Source organism: Mytilus edulis, chromosome 11 (assembly GCF_963676685.1).
Source record: "Mytilus edulis chromosome 11, xbMytEdul2.2, whole genome shotgun sequence".
In the NCBI taxonomy this organism is placed as follows: Eukaryota; Metazoa; Mollusca; class Bivalvia; order Mytilida; family Mytilidae; genus Mytilus; species Mytilus edulis.
This window is the reverse complement of record NC_092354.1, coordinates 82,475,720-82,493,857: the sequence shown is the minus strand read 5'-3', so window position 1 is coordinate 82,493,857 and position 18,138 is coordinate 82,475,720. Positions and strand designations below refer to the sequence as shown.

The 18,138-nt window shown below is 31.7% G+C and overlaps 1 protein-coding gene and 1 long non-coding RNA gene across 2 annotated transcripts in view; both read left to right on the top strand.

Moving 5' to 3' along the window:
- LOC139496437 (uncharacterized) overlaps positions 1-18,138 on the top strand; it is a 292,128-nt gene that overhangs the window by 27,041 nt on the left and 246,949 nt on the right. The gene's annotated exons all lie outside the window — the stretch shown is intronic.
- Positions 2,465-12,441, top strand: LOC139495347 (ankyrin-3-like). Its single transcript, XM_071283651.1, has 4 exons — positions 2,465-2,487; positions 4,491-4,588; positions 6,660-6,737; positions 8,701-12,441. The coding sequence occupies exons 1-4, from the start codon at positions 2,465-2,467 to the stop codon at positions 11,292-11,294; spliced, it is 2,793 nt and encodes a 930-aa protein (XP_071139752.1). The 3' UTR covers positions 11,295-12,441.

Genomic DNA, 18,138 nt, shown 5'->3' with positions numbered 1-18,138 from the left:
TACAGATGGAGGACTTCACTCTTACATCTATAACAAACGGGACAATCTAAACTTCCCAGTTGCCAATTTCTCAACCTTTTGTTCCATCGTATGGTGTATACATATCTCAGTTGATGAGCTGTGTTTTTGGATGTTCACAATATACAGACTTTAAATACAGGAATGGGCTCCTTGCAAATAACCTTATGAATTCTGAGGATAATATAAAAGAAAAGATTATAAGTGACACTTCGAAAATTTTATGGATAACATCACGAATCGGTTGATATATACGATATGTATGTGTCTAAATTAACAGTTTACCGTGCAGCTACGTTGTTGGGCCTTTTAAGTATCGAAAGTAACATATTCCCAAATATTTCTGGTATGCTGAGTCTGCATTCGCATTGTTATTTGACGTGATCAATGTTCGGCAATGTTTCTACCCCCAGATATACAAAGACTATCAAAGCCTTATTAGAGATTTCCAATAAAATGACTTTACTCGACATAATCGACCTAACTCAACGTATTTCGTCCTACTGCATTGAAGCATGACGGAGAAGAGCATACACTGCATGCATGTTTTGCTCTTTGAACACGCATTGTTTGCTGGAATATACCTTCAGTAAAAATCAACCCCAACTATGTTTTTTACTCTTTGAATATTTTGTCCTTAAACTTGTGATTGTATTGACACAAATAATATAATGGAACAAGTAATTAGCAACTTGAAATCAAACATACCCATCATTTCTTGTCATTTCATTTGTCCCATATGTAAGTCCTTCTCAAATTATGAATTTTAAAAACTACCTAGACGAAATTTAGCATGCAAATATTAAAATAACGAATTCCGAAGCGAGAAGGATGCCTTTTTATTGTTTTAAACAGATTAACAGTTTACAGTAGATTCCAACACACCCGAATGTAAAAGATGTACTCGACTTTTAAAACAAAATAATATTTTTCAATAATTTAATTGAAGATAATTTGATGTGGGCAGAAATTCATATCAATGAGATATTTTTCAAAAGTACTTTTTCGTCTTTACCTATACCAAATTATAGGGCGAGGTTTTTGTTTAAGTATACCTACTTGCATCCGAGGAGACAGAGGTAGAGGGCGTACTCCCCCTTTTCGATCGCTAAATGAGTTTTAAAATCTCATGTTTTCCACAATACCATTTTTAGCGTATAATTGTCCAATTTTTTTTTTGCAACGCTCCGCTCGTCAGTACAAATTCAATTATCGAAAACTACACCCTCTTTCAAATATCTTGGATCCGGCCATAATCACAAACTGTATTGCACGAAAGAACACTTAAATGATTGTCGTTTGACTTTGATAAATACTTTTTAAAAACAACATGAACAACAATGTGTGAACATTAGGCATCTCGCATGTGATTTGAAAGTTTAATCTAATGGACACATGGGCCCTTCATAAAATCTGCTATACATTTATGACTACTAATGGTCCTACAGATACTCTGTACTTATGACCTGACAAAAGGTCTCGCTTTTCTAGACTGTCTACGATTTTTTTATTCTTAATTTGTTCAAAAAAACAAGGTGTAGTATGATTGTCAATGGGACAACTCTTCACAAGAGACCAAATGACACAGAAATTTTAACAACTATAGTCCAACGAAGGGCTTTCAACAATGAGCAAAGCCCATACAGCATAGTCAGCTATAAGAGGCTCCAGAATGACAAATATAAAACAACTAAAACTAACAGCCAAATTAATGTTAACAAAAATCTACGAAAACACAACAACAAACGATAAGCACTGTATTAAAAGCGTCTGACTTGGGACAGTAACATTCGTACTTGGACAATGGTGTAACAGTACGACAGGGCTGATCAATATAATAAACGAGATAATTATTCTTTATCTATTAGTTGTAGTTGTTTTTACTATAGTGTTCAGCAGCTGTGAATACTATCATTTCGTTATAGCTAGCTGTTTTTATGCTTCGTTTCAGTCTCACGAGTCAATCCCTTTATATCTGTTCTAATTGTGACATGATCATTTGATAAACATACTTCTATGATCTCCATTGGCTTTAACTTGGATGTTTATAAAAACTATGTATCATAGAGATGCATGCGTAAAATAAGTTCTCGACATAAACTGGCTAAAATATCAGATAAGAATTAAGCCTCACGTTATACTTACGACGAAGAAGCCTCAAGCTATATATAATACATGTACTTACGACGGAGATTAAGCATCAAGCTATAGTACTTACGATGATGATGATACTGATGTATGTCTTATATCCAGCGACAAATATTACATATATATTGAGGATGAAGAAAATTAATTATAATGATAAATACATATACCTTTTTAAACATGCCCGACAATTAAGAGTCGCATTTTCATAAGCTAGGGAACAAGAAAGTGTAACCACTTTAAAGAAAAAGCTTGTCTTTCTACGAGTAAACCAATACCTGCTCTTGTTCGTGAATGCATCATGCTTGGTGGAGAAGCCGAAAAGTACAGTCTTAAAGTCATTCGATCAGGGGGTCCATCAAAATAATTGAATTTGTATTCGAGGCTAGCCTGCTACCAGTCAATCGAATATACAAGTATATAATTATGAATACAAAATGGTTTATTTCAGTCGTGTAACACCTTCACTGGTGATCCTGTCAATGGATCTGTCGCAAAGTTGTCACTTTTATATTTTTATACCTCCAAAGCGAGACAACTTAAAATTTTCGTTAACTCTATCAATATATGCGATATCTACTTCATTTTGTACTTCTAATTGAATGAATACGAGTAAAAGAAAATTCCCATAAATACTGAAGTGACATTATAGTTGTCTCAAAAATGTAACAACTATGTAAATTGACATTCCCATCCACTTTTAATAAGAAATACTTGGCCTGGGTACAGGATATTTTTAGCCAATTACTATGTACTAAAATAAGTTGATAGTTTACTATCTACAGTGGTCAATGCAGATTATTAGTCATCAATTGCTAATCAAGTACACCTTCCAAATTACAATCTATATAACGAATTGGTGTACACATTTATTCACACACATTATTATCAACTACAATTTTTTTTTTTAATGTTCGTTGACTTTCATTTGAAAGAAAAGTATATGTCAACTATTAAAATTTTAAGAAGTAAATGACATGTATTAATGTTTTTTTTTAAATATTCAATTCCCGTTGACGTACGTTTTCCCTGTTGAATTTGTTTTTTGAAGATTTTCGTTTGAGGTGATTAAGTGCAGAAGAAGAGGACGTTTGAAATGATACTTTATAAAGTATGATGCAATCCCAATTATCAATTTTAACAGACACAGACACGTTCTGATTAACATTTTGAGTTCATTTTTTTTCTGAAATTACAACATAATCTATATAAATTAATACCCACGGAAATTAAATATTATAAAACATTAAAAATCAAAAGGAAAAACCTATCTGATAACGACAAACAAAATCAATACAAATATCAAATAATAAAAGGTTCATTAAATTTTGCAAAGTATATCTCAGTGAAGTTTAGGCGAAAATCTCAATAATCACGTGATATTTAAAAATCATGATTTCTTTCGTTTTTCATCATCTTAGAAATATTTCAAATTGATAAAAATTATTATGAATGGGTTTCATGGTTTAGGAATACTTAGTTTAAACTTGAGTAACGTATTTAACAAAATTAATTGGTTAGCAATAATCGGTCCCGTTACGTGCGTACTTCAAGTTAGGTACGTATGTCATTTTATTGGAAATCTCTATTTAGCATCTATTCTTTTAATGTTTGGTTGTTATGGTTCTTCAGCGTTTTACTTTTTACAGATATCACTCACTTCATATAAACAATTATCCTAAAACTGTGTGCTGTTGGTTGGCTTGACGAAAGAAAGCTCCCTTTCGTTTTTGATTCTTTTAGTTATAATTCTAAAGTTATGGGTCTATACAATAATACTTAATGACATTTTTTTTCTCATATCGCTCACCAACTGCTATTGTCTTCGATCAATTTACTTAAAAGGTACACTGTTTTTTACGATTGATGAAAACAAAACATGTGTTGTTTGGTTTAATAATTGATTTGTCGATATTTGATAAATTTTATATTGAAGGCATTTGTTCTCATAGTGCAAACTTACTACATGCACTATATAGATTAGAGTATGCTTAGATACATATGTTCATAATGTTTATCTATTATTGGGACGAATCACTCCACTTAAGAGTTACAAAACTTCACCTGTCACATTGAAATGTATTTCAGATTTGTGTTGTACATTCATTTGAGTACGTTTGGCATCATAATACAGCTTTTTTTCTGAAAGGGGCCATTTAACTTAATTCTCATCAATTTCCATCCACGAAACAATTTCTTTAAGAATAAGAAAATGTGTAACTCACTCATTGTGCACTTGCTTTTTACAACAAAACGAGATAATCACTACAGGTGTTTTTAAACTCTAAATTATATAGTATTTACAATCTCTTTTTTTATTATTTCAGAGCTGCTTTAATAACTGGAGCTATTGTATTATTCTCAGTGTCAGTAGTAGTTGCCATTTATTTTTGGAAACGACGAATCAAAAGAAACACAAGTAAAGGTATCCCATTTGTATCATGTATATGTGTCACAATATTGGTTAAAATAAATCATATTGGGCAGATTAATTAAATTGGTTTATTCCTAATGTCTACCTGTAAAATATTTTTACCAAGACCAAAAAAAGTTCATGCAATTTCATTCTTCAATCTGTGCGATCTTTTGCTAAATAAAAATAAAAAAAATGAAATTTTAAAGTACATTCCTTCATATTTTTTTTTTATCTATACTAAAATGCATATACAAAAGTTGAGACCATTATACCGTATATTTTGTCAGTGAATATATTGTTTCTTGTTTATTATTTATAACTATTTATATGAGGTTAATGTCCTTTGGTTTTTTAGGCTTTGTTTACTTCTCGGTTTTGATTGTTATTGTCTTAGGGTAGATGTATGATAACTGTTGTTTATTACTAATACTCTTGCATTGGTCATTTAATAGGTATTGTATGGCTAATATACTTATGATCAGTTTCATATGACGCGCGTAAATATAATATTAATATATAGCCCGTGTTAACTATAATCAGTATCGGAGGGCTCATGAAAATATAATCAGTAATAGATGTCGTATATATGTAGGACTATAAAGTGCGATGGTCTACGCTAAAGTACGATTGTTTATCACGCTAAAGTACGAATGTGTATCACGTTAAAGTACGATTGTGTATCACGTTAAACTACGATTGTGTATCACGTTAAAGTACGATTGTGTATCACGCTAAAGTGCGATGGTTGTTTGTTTGCTTAAGTACGATTAAATATCACGCTGAAGTGAAATGGATCAAAAGGGTAATTAATGTTAAAGGGCTGAAAACTTTAAACAACACGGATGTTAATAAATAATCTTTTTGCAGCCGTTCACACAGTCTATCACTAATGTGAACATCCCCCCTAAAAGTCGTCATTGTAAATTACAAATTCGAAATTCGTTTATAGTGTGACATTAATTTGTTTAAAAAAATATTAATTTAAATGAGAGGGAAATGCAATGATTACCGAGCTTTCTCCTTTTTCATGTTTTTCGCAGTGAGTACAAATAAAATATACAAACTAATGTTTTAGCGGACAATATAAATTATGATTTACGCATGAAAAAATGTACCTTTATTTCACCGACTTTACTTTTCAATAAAATCGATTTAAACAGGGACAGCAAAGTAAACTGCAACATAAACAATGATTTTAATGTAGCCGTTAGCTTTTAATAGAAACAAGATAAAGGATTATGCACTTTAAGTTGTTAATCAAATATTCTACAATTTTCTTACAGCATGTTCATTTTTGTGTTTGTATAAACGACTGTTCACGTCACAATCCATAGTACGTTTATTACGTTTATACTTTCGCGGACAATAGCACTTTAGCGTATAGAGGCATCGAACTTTAGCGCAGACCATCGCACTTCAGCGTGACCATCGTACTTTAGCGTCTCCATCGTACATTAGAGTCCTACATATATAATATAAACAGTATCTGATATCTGATAAAGAATATAAACAGTATCAGATGTCTGATGTTAAGTGCCAGTCTTTGTAAGAATCAGGCAATTTAGGTAAAAATTAAAACATGATTAGAAAAAACCCACCGAGCTAATCATGCTATTTGATACTAACCATCATCCTGAGTTAAAAAGTATTAGTCTTTCGTTTGTGTTTGTCTGGTAATATCAGATAACTTGGTTAGCAAATTGGTTAGAATGATAGCAAATTACAGAGTTATCTCCCTTTATTTGTTAATTACTAGTGCATTTCAACCAAATTGTATCTTCTATTACCAGAACAGAAAATGGAAATGGAAATGAAAATACAATCAATGTGTATACAAGTAGTATATAATGTAAAATATAGTTCGAATCAGATGTCTGATGTAAAATATGATCCATATCAGGTATACAATGTACAAAACAGTCGGTACCAGATATCGTATATAGAATATAACCAGTATTATATATCTGCTATTAACTATACATGTCTAATATAATTAAAATGGAAAACATCATGCTATTGATTGGCATACATCAAATGTAATTGCATGACATCATATGAAAAAAATATTGTTTTATTTCAGAAAGAGAGGAAAACTTAGAGCTAACAGAGAAATTAGTAAAAACATACAAAAACCATCACGTTCCAAAGAATATAAGAGGTAAACTGCAATGTTTATAAAGAACGAATTTAACGGATAGCAATAGTCACCAACAATACTAGATGGTACATCGATTCATTCAATCTCATATACTCTGACTCTTCTTTAAATGGGCACTAGCTACGAGATGTATAAGCATCTAAAGTATGATTTTGTTTTTGTTCAATCAATAACAAAAGTGAAATAGTGAAATAATAACTCTCTTTTAGCAGCCAAGATGGTTTAATTTTGTAAAATTAAGCTAAATAATATTGATAAGAATGGCACTTGCAACTGAATATGTCGATCTCATTAAATTCGTATTCATGTGAACTTCAATTTAACCCCGTAACTATAGATGTACAACGCATGAATTGTACGTGTACTGTTTATTTAAAGGAAAGGAATGTCAACAATGAAAGTGAAACAAAGGTTACCTATTTGATGACTGATTCGACCCACTAAAAATATTTCTTCTATATGTAAAAACGATGAGAAACATATATTTTAAATCTATAAAATAAATTTAAACAGACCTATAAAAATCCAACTGCACGTTTTGGCTTAATCTATTTATATCTAATCATTAGTATATTTATGTTTTCATCGCTTATATGGTCAACTGAGGTCAACTCGATATTTAATAAGAGGAAGTCTAGACTTAAATACACGAAACGAAACTACATATTATTGACCCTATGCTCTGTAAACTGTTTATTTCACACTTTTGATAGTTTGGAAAAATGTTTTGAATTTGACAGCTAGTGCCCCTTTAAAAGGCAATCAAACAAAAAATATCTGCAACAAATGACACAGTTGGGAAACACAACTTGTATTGGGGAAACAAGTTTAACATGAACACACACCAGACATTACATCATTCCTCTGAAACACACTTTTAAAAAAAAGTTTTACAGTGCAGCTATAAACTCTATGACTTCGAACATACACAAGCGAAAAAACAGCACACACTATTGACAATCAGTCCTTTCACAATAAGAAAAATGCTACCTAAGGTTCAATAATTCTAAAAGGTTTCACGAAAGCTAATTGTAGTTTTCAAGTTTATATGATATAAATCTAATAAACCCTGATGGCTCATGTTCAATATAATAAGTATCAGATGGCTCTAGTGAAAAATCATTAGCAGTTGCATACGTCTCATGTTCAATATAATCAAATTATGCTGGCTTATGTACAGTATAATCGGTATAGAGCATGTACTGTACAAAAAATGATCAGATTCCACAAGAAAAATACAATCAGAGTGCTCAATACATTAATTCAGATGGCTTAAATAAAGTATAATCAGTATAAGTTGGTTCATGCACAAATTATACAATATCAGATGGCTGAGGTCTAATACAATCAGTACTAGATTGCTAATTTAGAATCTCATAAGTATCTTATCTGAAGTTGTTTACATTATTGACATAGCTTCTAATTGTAACATACGAATAGAATGCCTATGTTCTATATTTTGAATTGATGATTTTTTTCACTTTCTAAACCAAAGTGCGCTCGTAGACATTTACCGGAATTTGCAGTCTTATGATACATTCACACACTGCAGTTTGTGAACAAGATGTACTTGATAGTGACTCAACGTGTCACAGGCGCATTTAGTCTACAACCAACTCTCAACCAATCAATCAATCAAAACTTGCATGGTTGAAACTTTTGGACGACCACGTCAAGAACTTTGCTAATGATACTTGACATTTTGTATGACGGTTCATTACTAATCACTATGTCGTGTATTTTCATGACCCTTACATGACTAATGCATGCCACCATCCCGCTTTCAACAATAATTAAAACCAGTAGTGTATAAAAAGGCATAACAGGTCATATAATAACAAAAAAAAACCTTGTAAAATTACCTATTTAGAGTCCGTTTCAAAACGATATTACATATTTCATATACAAATGATAAATAGTCAAGTGTTGAATTTGAATTTGCGCCACATATATACCTTTCCAGATCAGTTACAAGGACGAATAGCAGACTGGGAAAAGAAAGATAAGATGTTTGTGTCTACAAGAGCCAGTCAATACGTCATCAAATGTTTACAAAACAACAGTTGTTTGACTGTAACTGGCCCGTCAGGAGTTGGGAAAACTTTTATCAGTAGACATGTAGCACTTCTTTTCCAGAAAAAAGGGTATAAAATAATCCCAGTGTACTCTCCAATTGACATTAGAGATTACTATCAACCAGGTAAACAGACAGTCTTCATAGTAGATGATATTTGTGGAAATTTTACTGCCAACCAACAACAGATTGAGAACTGGAAACAACTGTTACCTGTGATAAACACAATTATTGCAGACAAGTGTTGTAAGATTATTGTATCATGTAGGTTACAAGTCTACAAGGATGATAAGTTTAATATATTATCACCTTTTAAATCATGTGAATGTAATTTAGTATCAGATGATTTATGTCTGACATCCAACGAGAAAAAAAATATAGCAAAAATTTATACTGCTACAAGCATGCAATATATTGATGATGTTTCTTTTAACAGGGAATTTTTTCCCCTCTTATGTTCTTTATATCATAAAAACAGAAATGTGGACATCAAAGAATTTTTCAAAAGTCCTTTTGGTTTCTATAGAAGTGAACTAGACACATTAAGTGAGCATGGGGACGAAGGGAACTATAAAATATGTGGTCTTGCTTTGTGTGTTCTCTTTAATAATCAGCTAGAAGAAAAATGGTTCGAGGGTAAAATGACAGATGCACAACGACAAATCATAGAAGACACATGTGATGCGTGTGAAATCAACAGAAGTACATCCAAGTCAAAATTAAAAAAAGAACTTGATACTCTAGATGGTACTTTTATATTTAGACAGAATAGAATTTATAGAACTGTACATGATAAAGTGTTTGACTTCCTCGCTCATTATTTCGGTCAGAAAATGATTGAATGTTTGATAGAACATGGCGATAGTGATTTAGTACATGAACGTTTTATTTGGCAGAAATCAACAAATGACAAGAAATGTAACATAGATTTCGTTATTGAAATACCTGATGATCATTTAGAATCATATTTACAACGGTTAACAGAGGACTGGTCAGAAGGAAAAGTGACAGTTGTGTTCAATAACACTAATTTGAAAGTGTCATCATTTAGACAAAAGTTATTAGAAAAATTAGAACAACTGAAGAAACCAAAAAAGGTATCATTGGTCAATACCAAGGATACAGTGATACCAAAGACAGACTGTGGATCAGGTAATACTCCACTGATACTTACTTGTTATTATGGTTATACTGATATGGTACAGTGGGTGTTACGTAATAATGTGAATGTGGATCAATGTAGAGATGATAGGGTAAGTGGACTGGACATGGCAAGTCAGGAAGGGCATACTGATATAGTAAACTTACTGTTAGAGAGAAAACCTGAGGTTAATCTATGTAACAAGGATGGCGTGAGTCCTCTGTTACGGGCAAGTCAAAACGGACATACTGATATAGTAAGGTTGCTGTTAGAGAGGAATCCTGATGTTAATCTATGTGACATTGATGGCTGTAGTCCTCTGTTACTGGCTAGTCAAAACGGACATACTGATATAGTAAAGTTACTGTTAGAGAGGAAACCTGATGTTAATCTATGTAACAAGAATGGCTCGAGTCCTCTGTTACAGGCTAGTCAGGAAGGACATACTGTTATAGTAAAGTTTCTGTTAGAGAGGAATCCTGATGTTAATCTATGTGACAAGGATGGCTTGAGTCCTCTGTTACAGGCAAGTCAAAACGGACATACTGATATTGTAAAGTTGCTGTTAGAGAGAGATCCTGATGTTAATCTATGTAACAATAATACCTATAGTCCTCTCATCTGGGCGAGTTATGCAGGACATACTGATATAGTTAGATTATTGTTAGAGACGAATCCTGATCAATATAACAATACACCACTTAGTACGTTACATGTCACCAGTATCAGTAGCAGTCCTAGTCTTGTCCAGCCATTAAAGAAACATAGACCAAACATTAATGCCCAGACATATGATGGAGGTAATGCTTTATATTTCAGTGCATTGAATGGACACATAGAGATAACGCAGTTACTGTTAAAGAATAATGCTGACAGCAATATCTGCATCCATAGTAAACAGTATATAACAGGAACATTAAATAATCATCCAAGTATAACATTGGAAATAGAAAAACAAAACGTATTTGATAGCCTTATAATGGGTACACCATCAGGTGTAACAGAATACGTCAGAAACAAGTCAGTAGATTATGCTTTTGCTGTAATAGCTGGTTCCTCTCCATTACACATAGCTTGTTTTATTGGTAGGATAAATGTAGTCCGTTGCCTTCTGGACCACAATGCTAACATCAACATGACAAAAGACGATGGAATAACACCATTATGGTATGCATGCGAACTAGGACATCAGGATATTGTACGTTTATTGTTAGATAAAAAAGCAGATACAAAGATATATAAAAACGATGGGAAATCTCCTTTAGAAATTGCAACAGATAATGGACATACCTCTATAGTAGAGATTGTTAAAAAATACATGAAGAAGGAAACACATATTTGATCAGGCTTTGCTATCTCAGGAATTAATTACCTTAGCTGTACTTTGCAAAACTTTTAAGAACTTTTGGTTATCAATGCTCTTCAACTTCGTACTTTATTCTATATATATCTTTCATGTTAAACATTTGTGTTTTGTTTTGATTTTCATGTAGTCTTCCATGATGTAGATTTTTTTATGCTGTATGTTCATTTGTGAATTCTTTCTTTCATTTTTGCTTGTGAGCTTTGTCTCTATGCCATTGTGTTTGTCTCTGTTTGTCTATTTACTTTTATTTTTTTATTAAGATTAGAACAAAATGTTGACAGCTGTACACCTATTTTGTCATTTGTTGTGTTTATATCTGCTAGTTTTCATCACATGTTATTGTCAGTATAAAAGAATTTTATGCGACAGTCATACAAGTCAGAGAATTCATTTTGTTTATTCAATGTTTTAATGAATGCATCAAGACGTGATGACGCTGTACACAAGTATCAGCTGTTTTATATTTATTGTTATACTATTTCATGTGTTGTGTAGTGGGATTACTGACTTGCTAATTTTCTGGATTTATAATGCGCATGTACATTACGTTTTCAGAAAGAACGCATATGTGTTAAATTAAACTTAAATCGAATTAGATAGTATGTGGCTCAATTTCAAGACACAAACAAAACACAAGTGTGACTTACCCATAAAAACATAAAAAGTGAAACAAATTATCACAAATTGATATATTCATTTAAATTTTTCTGACTTTTATTCACACCTATGTTTTTTTCTATAACTGGATCAACATGTGTTCTTTCAATTACATGTATTACACAAATCTATTTTGGATCATACCATTTTAAAACGATATCCTCAGATTTTTCTGTCAGGTAATTTTTCTATATATTTAGACCATTCCAATGAAGCGCCATTCCTTTTCAATTATACATCAGTCCCCTGCATTCGGTTTTTATTTGTCGTAATAAGTATTTAGAGTTGTCATGTGACAACAATAAATTTAGATTCTAGAGCTTGTAATCACATTGTTGTATATTTATTAAACAATCATTCTATAAAAATTGTGATCAATAAAATGCAAATGGAGTCTGAAAGTTCAACATGAGAAAAATATATGTTATTATCAATTTTAAACGAATAGATATATACTCACTGTTACTATTTTTTTTGTCGTGTAATTGCTAAAGAGAGAAAAAACCTACAGAAAACAATTAGCATAAATAAACGGCCATTTGACATGTTTAAAGAGATAAATCTGTCAACCAATAACTTTCAACAGTGAGCAAAACCGAATTGGTTAAAAATATTATAGAAGGTGCCGGTATGACAGATGGAAAAAAACAACAAAAATATAACCGATAGTGTTATTTTTGAGTGATGCATTTATTTATTAAAATTATGATTTCTTATAGTGTCATCATCAATGTGTTGATTTATTCATTGGTTAAAAGAATCGTTTCAGATGTGGCAAACCTTGTGCTGATTACTTAAATGACAGTTGAAGATAGTGCAAATAAACTGATCATAGATACCAGGATTATATTTACTTATAAAAAAGCAGGACAAACGTCAAATTGAAAACTGCATTTGCACCAACAGTCATACGCTGGCCATATAACAATCATATGAAAGCCAATTGATCGAAGATTTAAATAGAACTTGTTTTGTTTTTATAACTCGTCTTTTGAAGGTCACTTTGTATCTTTTCAAAAGTAAATTGAATTATGGAAACAAATTGAAAAAAATACAATTTCACGGTGAGAGTTGTGTTGAAAATCAATGTCACATGTCTACCAGCATAATAAGAGACAGAAATGTTGTCATATTGGTACAAAAAAAATGAAATACGTACTATGTGCATTGAAATAGTAATGTAAATAATATCTAAATATCTTATTACAGAGTTTTATTTCGTCCAATTTCAAACCCTTAGAATTTATTTTATAAAATGTGTTCGGCAAATCAGTAAACGTAATTAATCTTTGACAAAAAATCATTGAATTTACCAATGATAACTTGATGTAGCGCATCCGAGACCGAGCGAGAAAGAGCAAGAGATTTGGGTGCAATTGTATAAACAAATTGTTTTAAAAACAAACATACATATATTAAGTAGTCAGTTTTTATTTTGAAAATGAAAGTCAAGTTGAGTTTTATTAAATATAGGAAATATTCCTTTTCATTTCCGGTAGTGCGATTCGAACACTCATTTTCCTGCTGGACGAGTGGGTAAGTTAAGCAAACCCCTGTACCATTGAAATCCTAAGAAAATCATTCAATTTGAGTAGTTAAGTCTACGACTCAAGAAACGGAGGAAAACCGTCATCAAGCTTGTTTTACGTAAAGAAATTATATTTAAAATTATATATTAAGATGATATATTTGTCGTTTCCAAATTCATGATTCTAAAATCGTTTATTAACACAACCATCCTTCATCTGAACAAAGTATTCAACTTTTCAATAAGTACTTATGAAAGTGTTACATATTTACCGACTTTCGTAAACAAATCAGCATATATATTAATAAGCGTTTTTTGTCACATTTTTCCAATAAATTTTGTAAGAATTTACTAGTATCTTTGTAGAGCACTGCAAGGTTGTGATCACTTTGAACTGCATGTTTAACTAGCTAACAAGCCATCACTACTATTAATATATTTTTTTTCAAACCCGCACTGCACTGTTATTGTTATGATAGGAGTCTGATGCACATTAAATCAGAGAACTAATTTAGCACTTAACGACACCTGTACGTCAAAGAATGTCGACAAAACAAGACTAAATGCTAAAAGAAATTCTTAATATTTGATTCTTTGATAAGCTGTACCGTTATGAAAGGGAGATGGTAAACGCTATGTTGCAAATAGTATTTGCATTTTCAGATCCGGAAGTTATTAAAAGCTATTCTCTGTAAGCATCAAAGTTGTCTGGAAATGGTGTACCATGAATTTTAAAAATATTTGGTCACATTAAAGGTCCACCCTAACAAAGTAAAAAAAAATCATTATTTTGCAAAATTTTGTTTTTGTTTCCATGACAACGGCCTTGTTATTAAAAACATGCGATTTTATTAAAAAATCACCTATTGTACCAATTTTACTCTTTTTGCCTATTAACTTGAATTAATTTTTTTATATCAAACAATGATGTATACATATAAAGATATCTGATTTCAATTTCATGTTCAAAATTTTGCTCAAATTAATTGTATTTTAGCTTGTTTTTATAGCTAACCAGGTGTAAATAAACCAAATGCTCACCAATTTCACCATTAAATCATTTCAAAACGCAATGTACAATTTTTCAGAAATTTTTATATAATTTTATTTGAAACGTATTTGTTTTTTTCACCAAAAAATCGGGATGGGTATTTTTGATACAACAAAGATATTTGAAATATAAATTCTGTCAATATGGCTTATAGGAATCTATTTTTAGAAAAAGGGAAACTCACATTTGACAGGTATTTTCCTAAACTACACATTGCAGTCACTTTCATCATCTTGTTATATATCAAAATAGTTGAAATTAACAAAAAGTCTTTTTTGGTCATGCTTTTAGTACTTGATAGCTTTGAATTTTCCTTTTTGGGCAAAGGTTATCTCTCTTTTTACCAAGGATGTAGTTCTCCTAAAAAGGAGGTAGGTGAAGGACATACAATATTGATAACAGACGAGTTTTGATAGATATTAATATACATTGACACAGTTTTTTAATGATGGATTGAACAGATTTTGATATGACTTGCAAGTTTAGGAAAAGAAGAGGGACGAAAGATACCAAAGGGATAGCCAAACTCATGAATCTAAAAAAAAAACTGACAACTCCATGGATAAAACAGGCAAACAATAGAACACATGACACAACATAGAAAAATAAAGAATAAACAACACGAACCCCACCAAAAACTAGGGGTGATCTCAGGTGCTCCGGAAGGGTAAGCAGATCCTGCTCCACATTAATGTAGTAAGCCAGGTTGAAAAGCTCAGATGAGTAATTGCAGTGAAAATGATATAATAATAGTTTTGACTGAATGAGGTATTTTCCCCAACCATATCAGCAACACTGTCTATGATATATGTTCCCGGCACTTTTGCCATCTCCTTGAGAGAAATGCCAACAGAAGAAAGCGGGTGTACTGTGAAATTATACCACTAGCCAGTACCCACCCAGACACCACAACATCAGACATCACCAAGTTCAGGTCCAAGAATACTAGGAAGAAGATAAGGCAACTGACTTTTGCAAATGTGGTCACTATTAGGAATAAAATTGGCATAGTTATTCCTATTGGGACTAATATTAAAAAAAAATGTACTGTAAATTCAGAAATTAATGTAAGGTTTTTATTATATAAATTAGAATAATGCGACTGAGTGAGAATTACAATAATAATAACGGCTCGCATTTCAATATCTGCCAGGTACAAATGTCTTTATGCACATCTTCTTGAAATCACAATAAATAATCTATCCCTCGTCTTGTTCATTCTTCAAAAATTGCAATAATAAATGCACACAATAATTTTAGAATTTACAGTATTAATACCTACCAACTTTTCAAAATGCCCATGGGGGTTTTACATGAAAGATGGTTCTTATAGTCCTACAAAACCTTCAAGGGGGCCTTCAAATATATTCTCATGTGTTTGTTTGCTTCTTCGTGCTTTAACAAGTTCATAGCCATTGTTAAATTAATTTGTTTTCTTTGAAATAGAGGACAAAATTGCTCTAACAATTTTTCATTTGGGAGCCTCCATGGGTCCCGCAAATAGTGACAGTTGGTGGGTATGTTGAGTATTCATATTAAAGTATAAAATTATATATATATATATAGCCTGGAATCAACCATTGCTTTTGTCGACTTATTATACAATATGTACTGCTGATGTCAAAATGTCCTTTCAATTGTCCTCATGTATATTTATTTTTATTCAAGAAATTATAGGATCCTAACCTACATGTATTATTAAATTTGGCCTTTTGTTTCTGTTTTGATTGCAATGGCAATCAAAAATAAAAACTCCCTGTCTATCCGAGAATAAAGGGCTATAAACCTTAAATACATTCATGAACAAAATGTATCACAGAATTGGATTCAATTTTATAATGACAATGTCTGCACAATATCAGTCCAGACATTTGCAGTTTTAAATTCAATAATGATAATTGTACAAAATGTATACTGTACATGTAGATATATGTACAAGTACCTTCTCTATTCTCTGTTTATGCAGGACTCATATATGTTTATATTCACCATGTCCGCATGTCTTTTAGATATTGTCTGCTCATGCATACAAATCAAAGGATAAAACATAAATCAAGAAAAGGAGACATCGTTGATCAAAATGTTGATATGGCCAATGATCTCCTGTCAGGGTTTTATATGTTATTCCCCATGAATATACTTTTAAAATACAAAACTATTTGTGAGAATTCTAGAAACAAGTCAAAAGAATCGCTACGCTTTTTGAAATCACTTTTTTTGGTAGTGATCAAAAATGCATTTACTTTAAACATGTTAAACATATTTATTTAAAAAAAATCATGTACATGACATACACATATAAATACAGTGATACAATAATACTAAGGAATTCCGAAATGTATGTTTCCCTTACATTAATCTGTCTCCCTGTAAAAAAAAGATAAAGGGAAATAACTGCAAATAACAAAGTTGATTTTTTTTCGTCAAATCTTTCCTATATATTTATATATGTACCGGCGGGGGAGTGTGTTTACAGAACATTGGCAAGACTGTCTCACCCATTTACGATCTTAATCAAGCACAAAGGACGCTATACGCCAAATCGCTTCGAATCTATCAAAAAAATACATTTGATAAATCATGCACGTAGGACGCTATAAGCAAAATTGCTTCGAATCTACCAAAAAAATACATTTGATATATGTGTGAAGAATTTAAACAAAAAGATGTGGTATTATTGCCAAACAAATAACTCTCCACAAAATGACAAAAAACAGTAAAAATTAGATGTCATATCATAATGCCTCCAACAATGAGCAAAGCTCATATTGCGTAGACTAAAGTCTACAAAACATCAACAAATTTAAAACAATTCAAACAAGAAAAATAATGGCTTACTTTTTATTTCAATTCGTGAATGAAAATCAAATATGTCAAACAGCAACAAATGACAACCCCTGAATTACAGGCTACTTACTGACTTGTGACAGACACATACAGAATACTGCGATGTTAAATAATGTATATAATGCAATGATAAAATAACTACTTTGGGTTAAAATCATGATAAGATAATTTCAATTGAATATGTTCAAATACTAGAAAAAGTGTGGGATGAATGATATTCTAAACGTCTGTCTATTCATCATTCTGTCTTTTCATCCTGTCGCACCATTTGCAATTGTAAAGCTTGAGCGGAGAAAGTGTGTCTTAAGACACATTTCTCTTATTTGAAATAATAATTTTGTTTTATTTTCCAATATTCAGTTATTCATGCCATTATTTTCATAATTTTGTTTATTTTAAAATTTAGCTGTATGTGCCAACTGCAGACGAAGCATATGTTCACCTGTTCCTGAGGAGAAGATTGATAATGAAGAAGTAAAAGAGATTTCATGTACAGCATTCTTGGTATGTATCACATCTGTCTGTCTGTCTGTCTGTCTGTCTGTCTGTTGTCTGTCTGTCTGTCTGTCTGTCTGTCTGTTGTCTGTCTGTCTGTCTGTTATCTGTCTGTCTTTCTGTCTGTCTATCTGTGTGTCTGTGTGTCTGTGTGTCTGTTAGTCTGTCTGTCTGTCTGTCTGTCTGTCTGTCTGTCTGTCTGTCCATTTACATGATTTTTTTCGTAAAGGATTATCTATTGC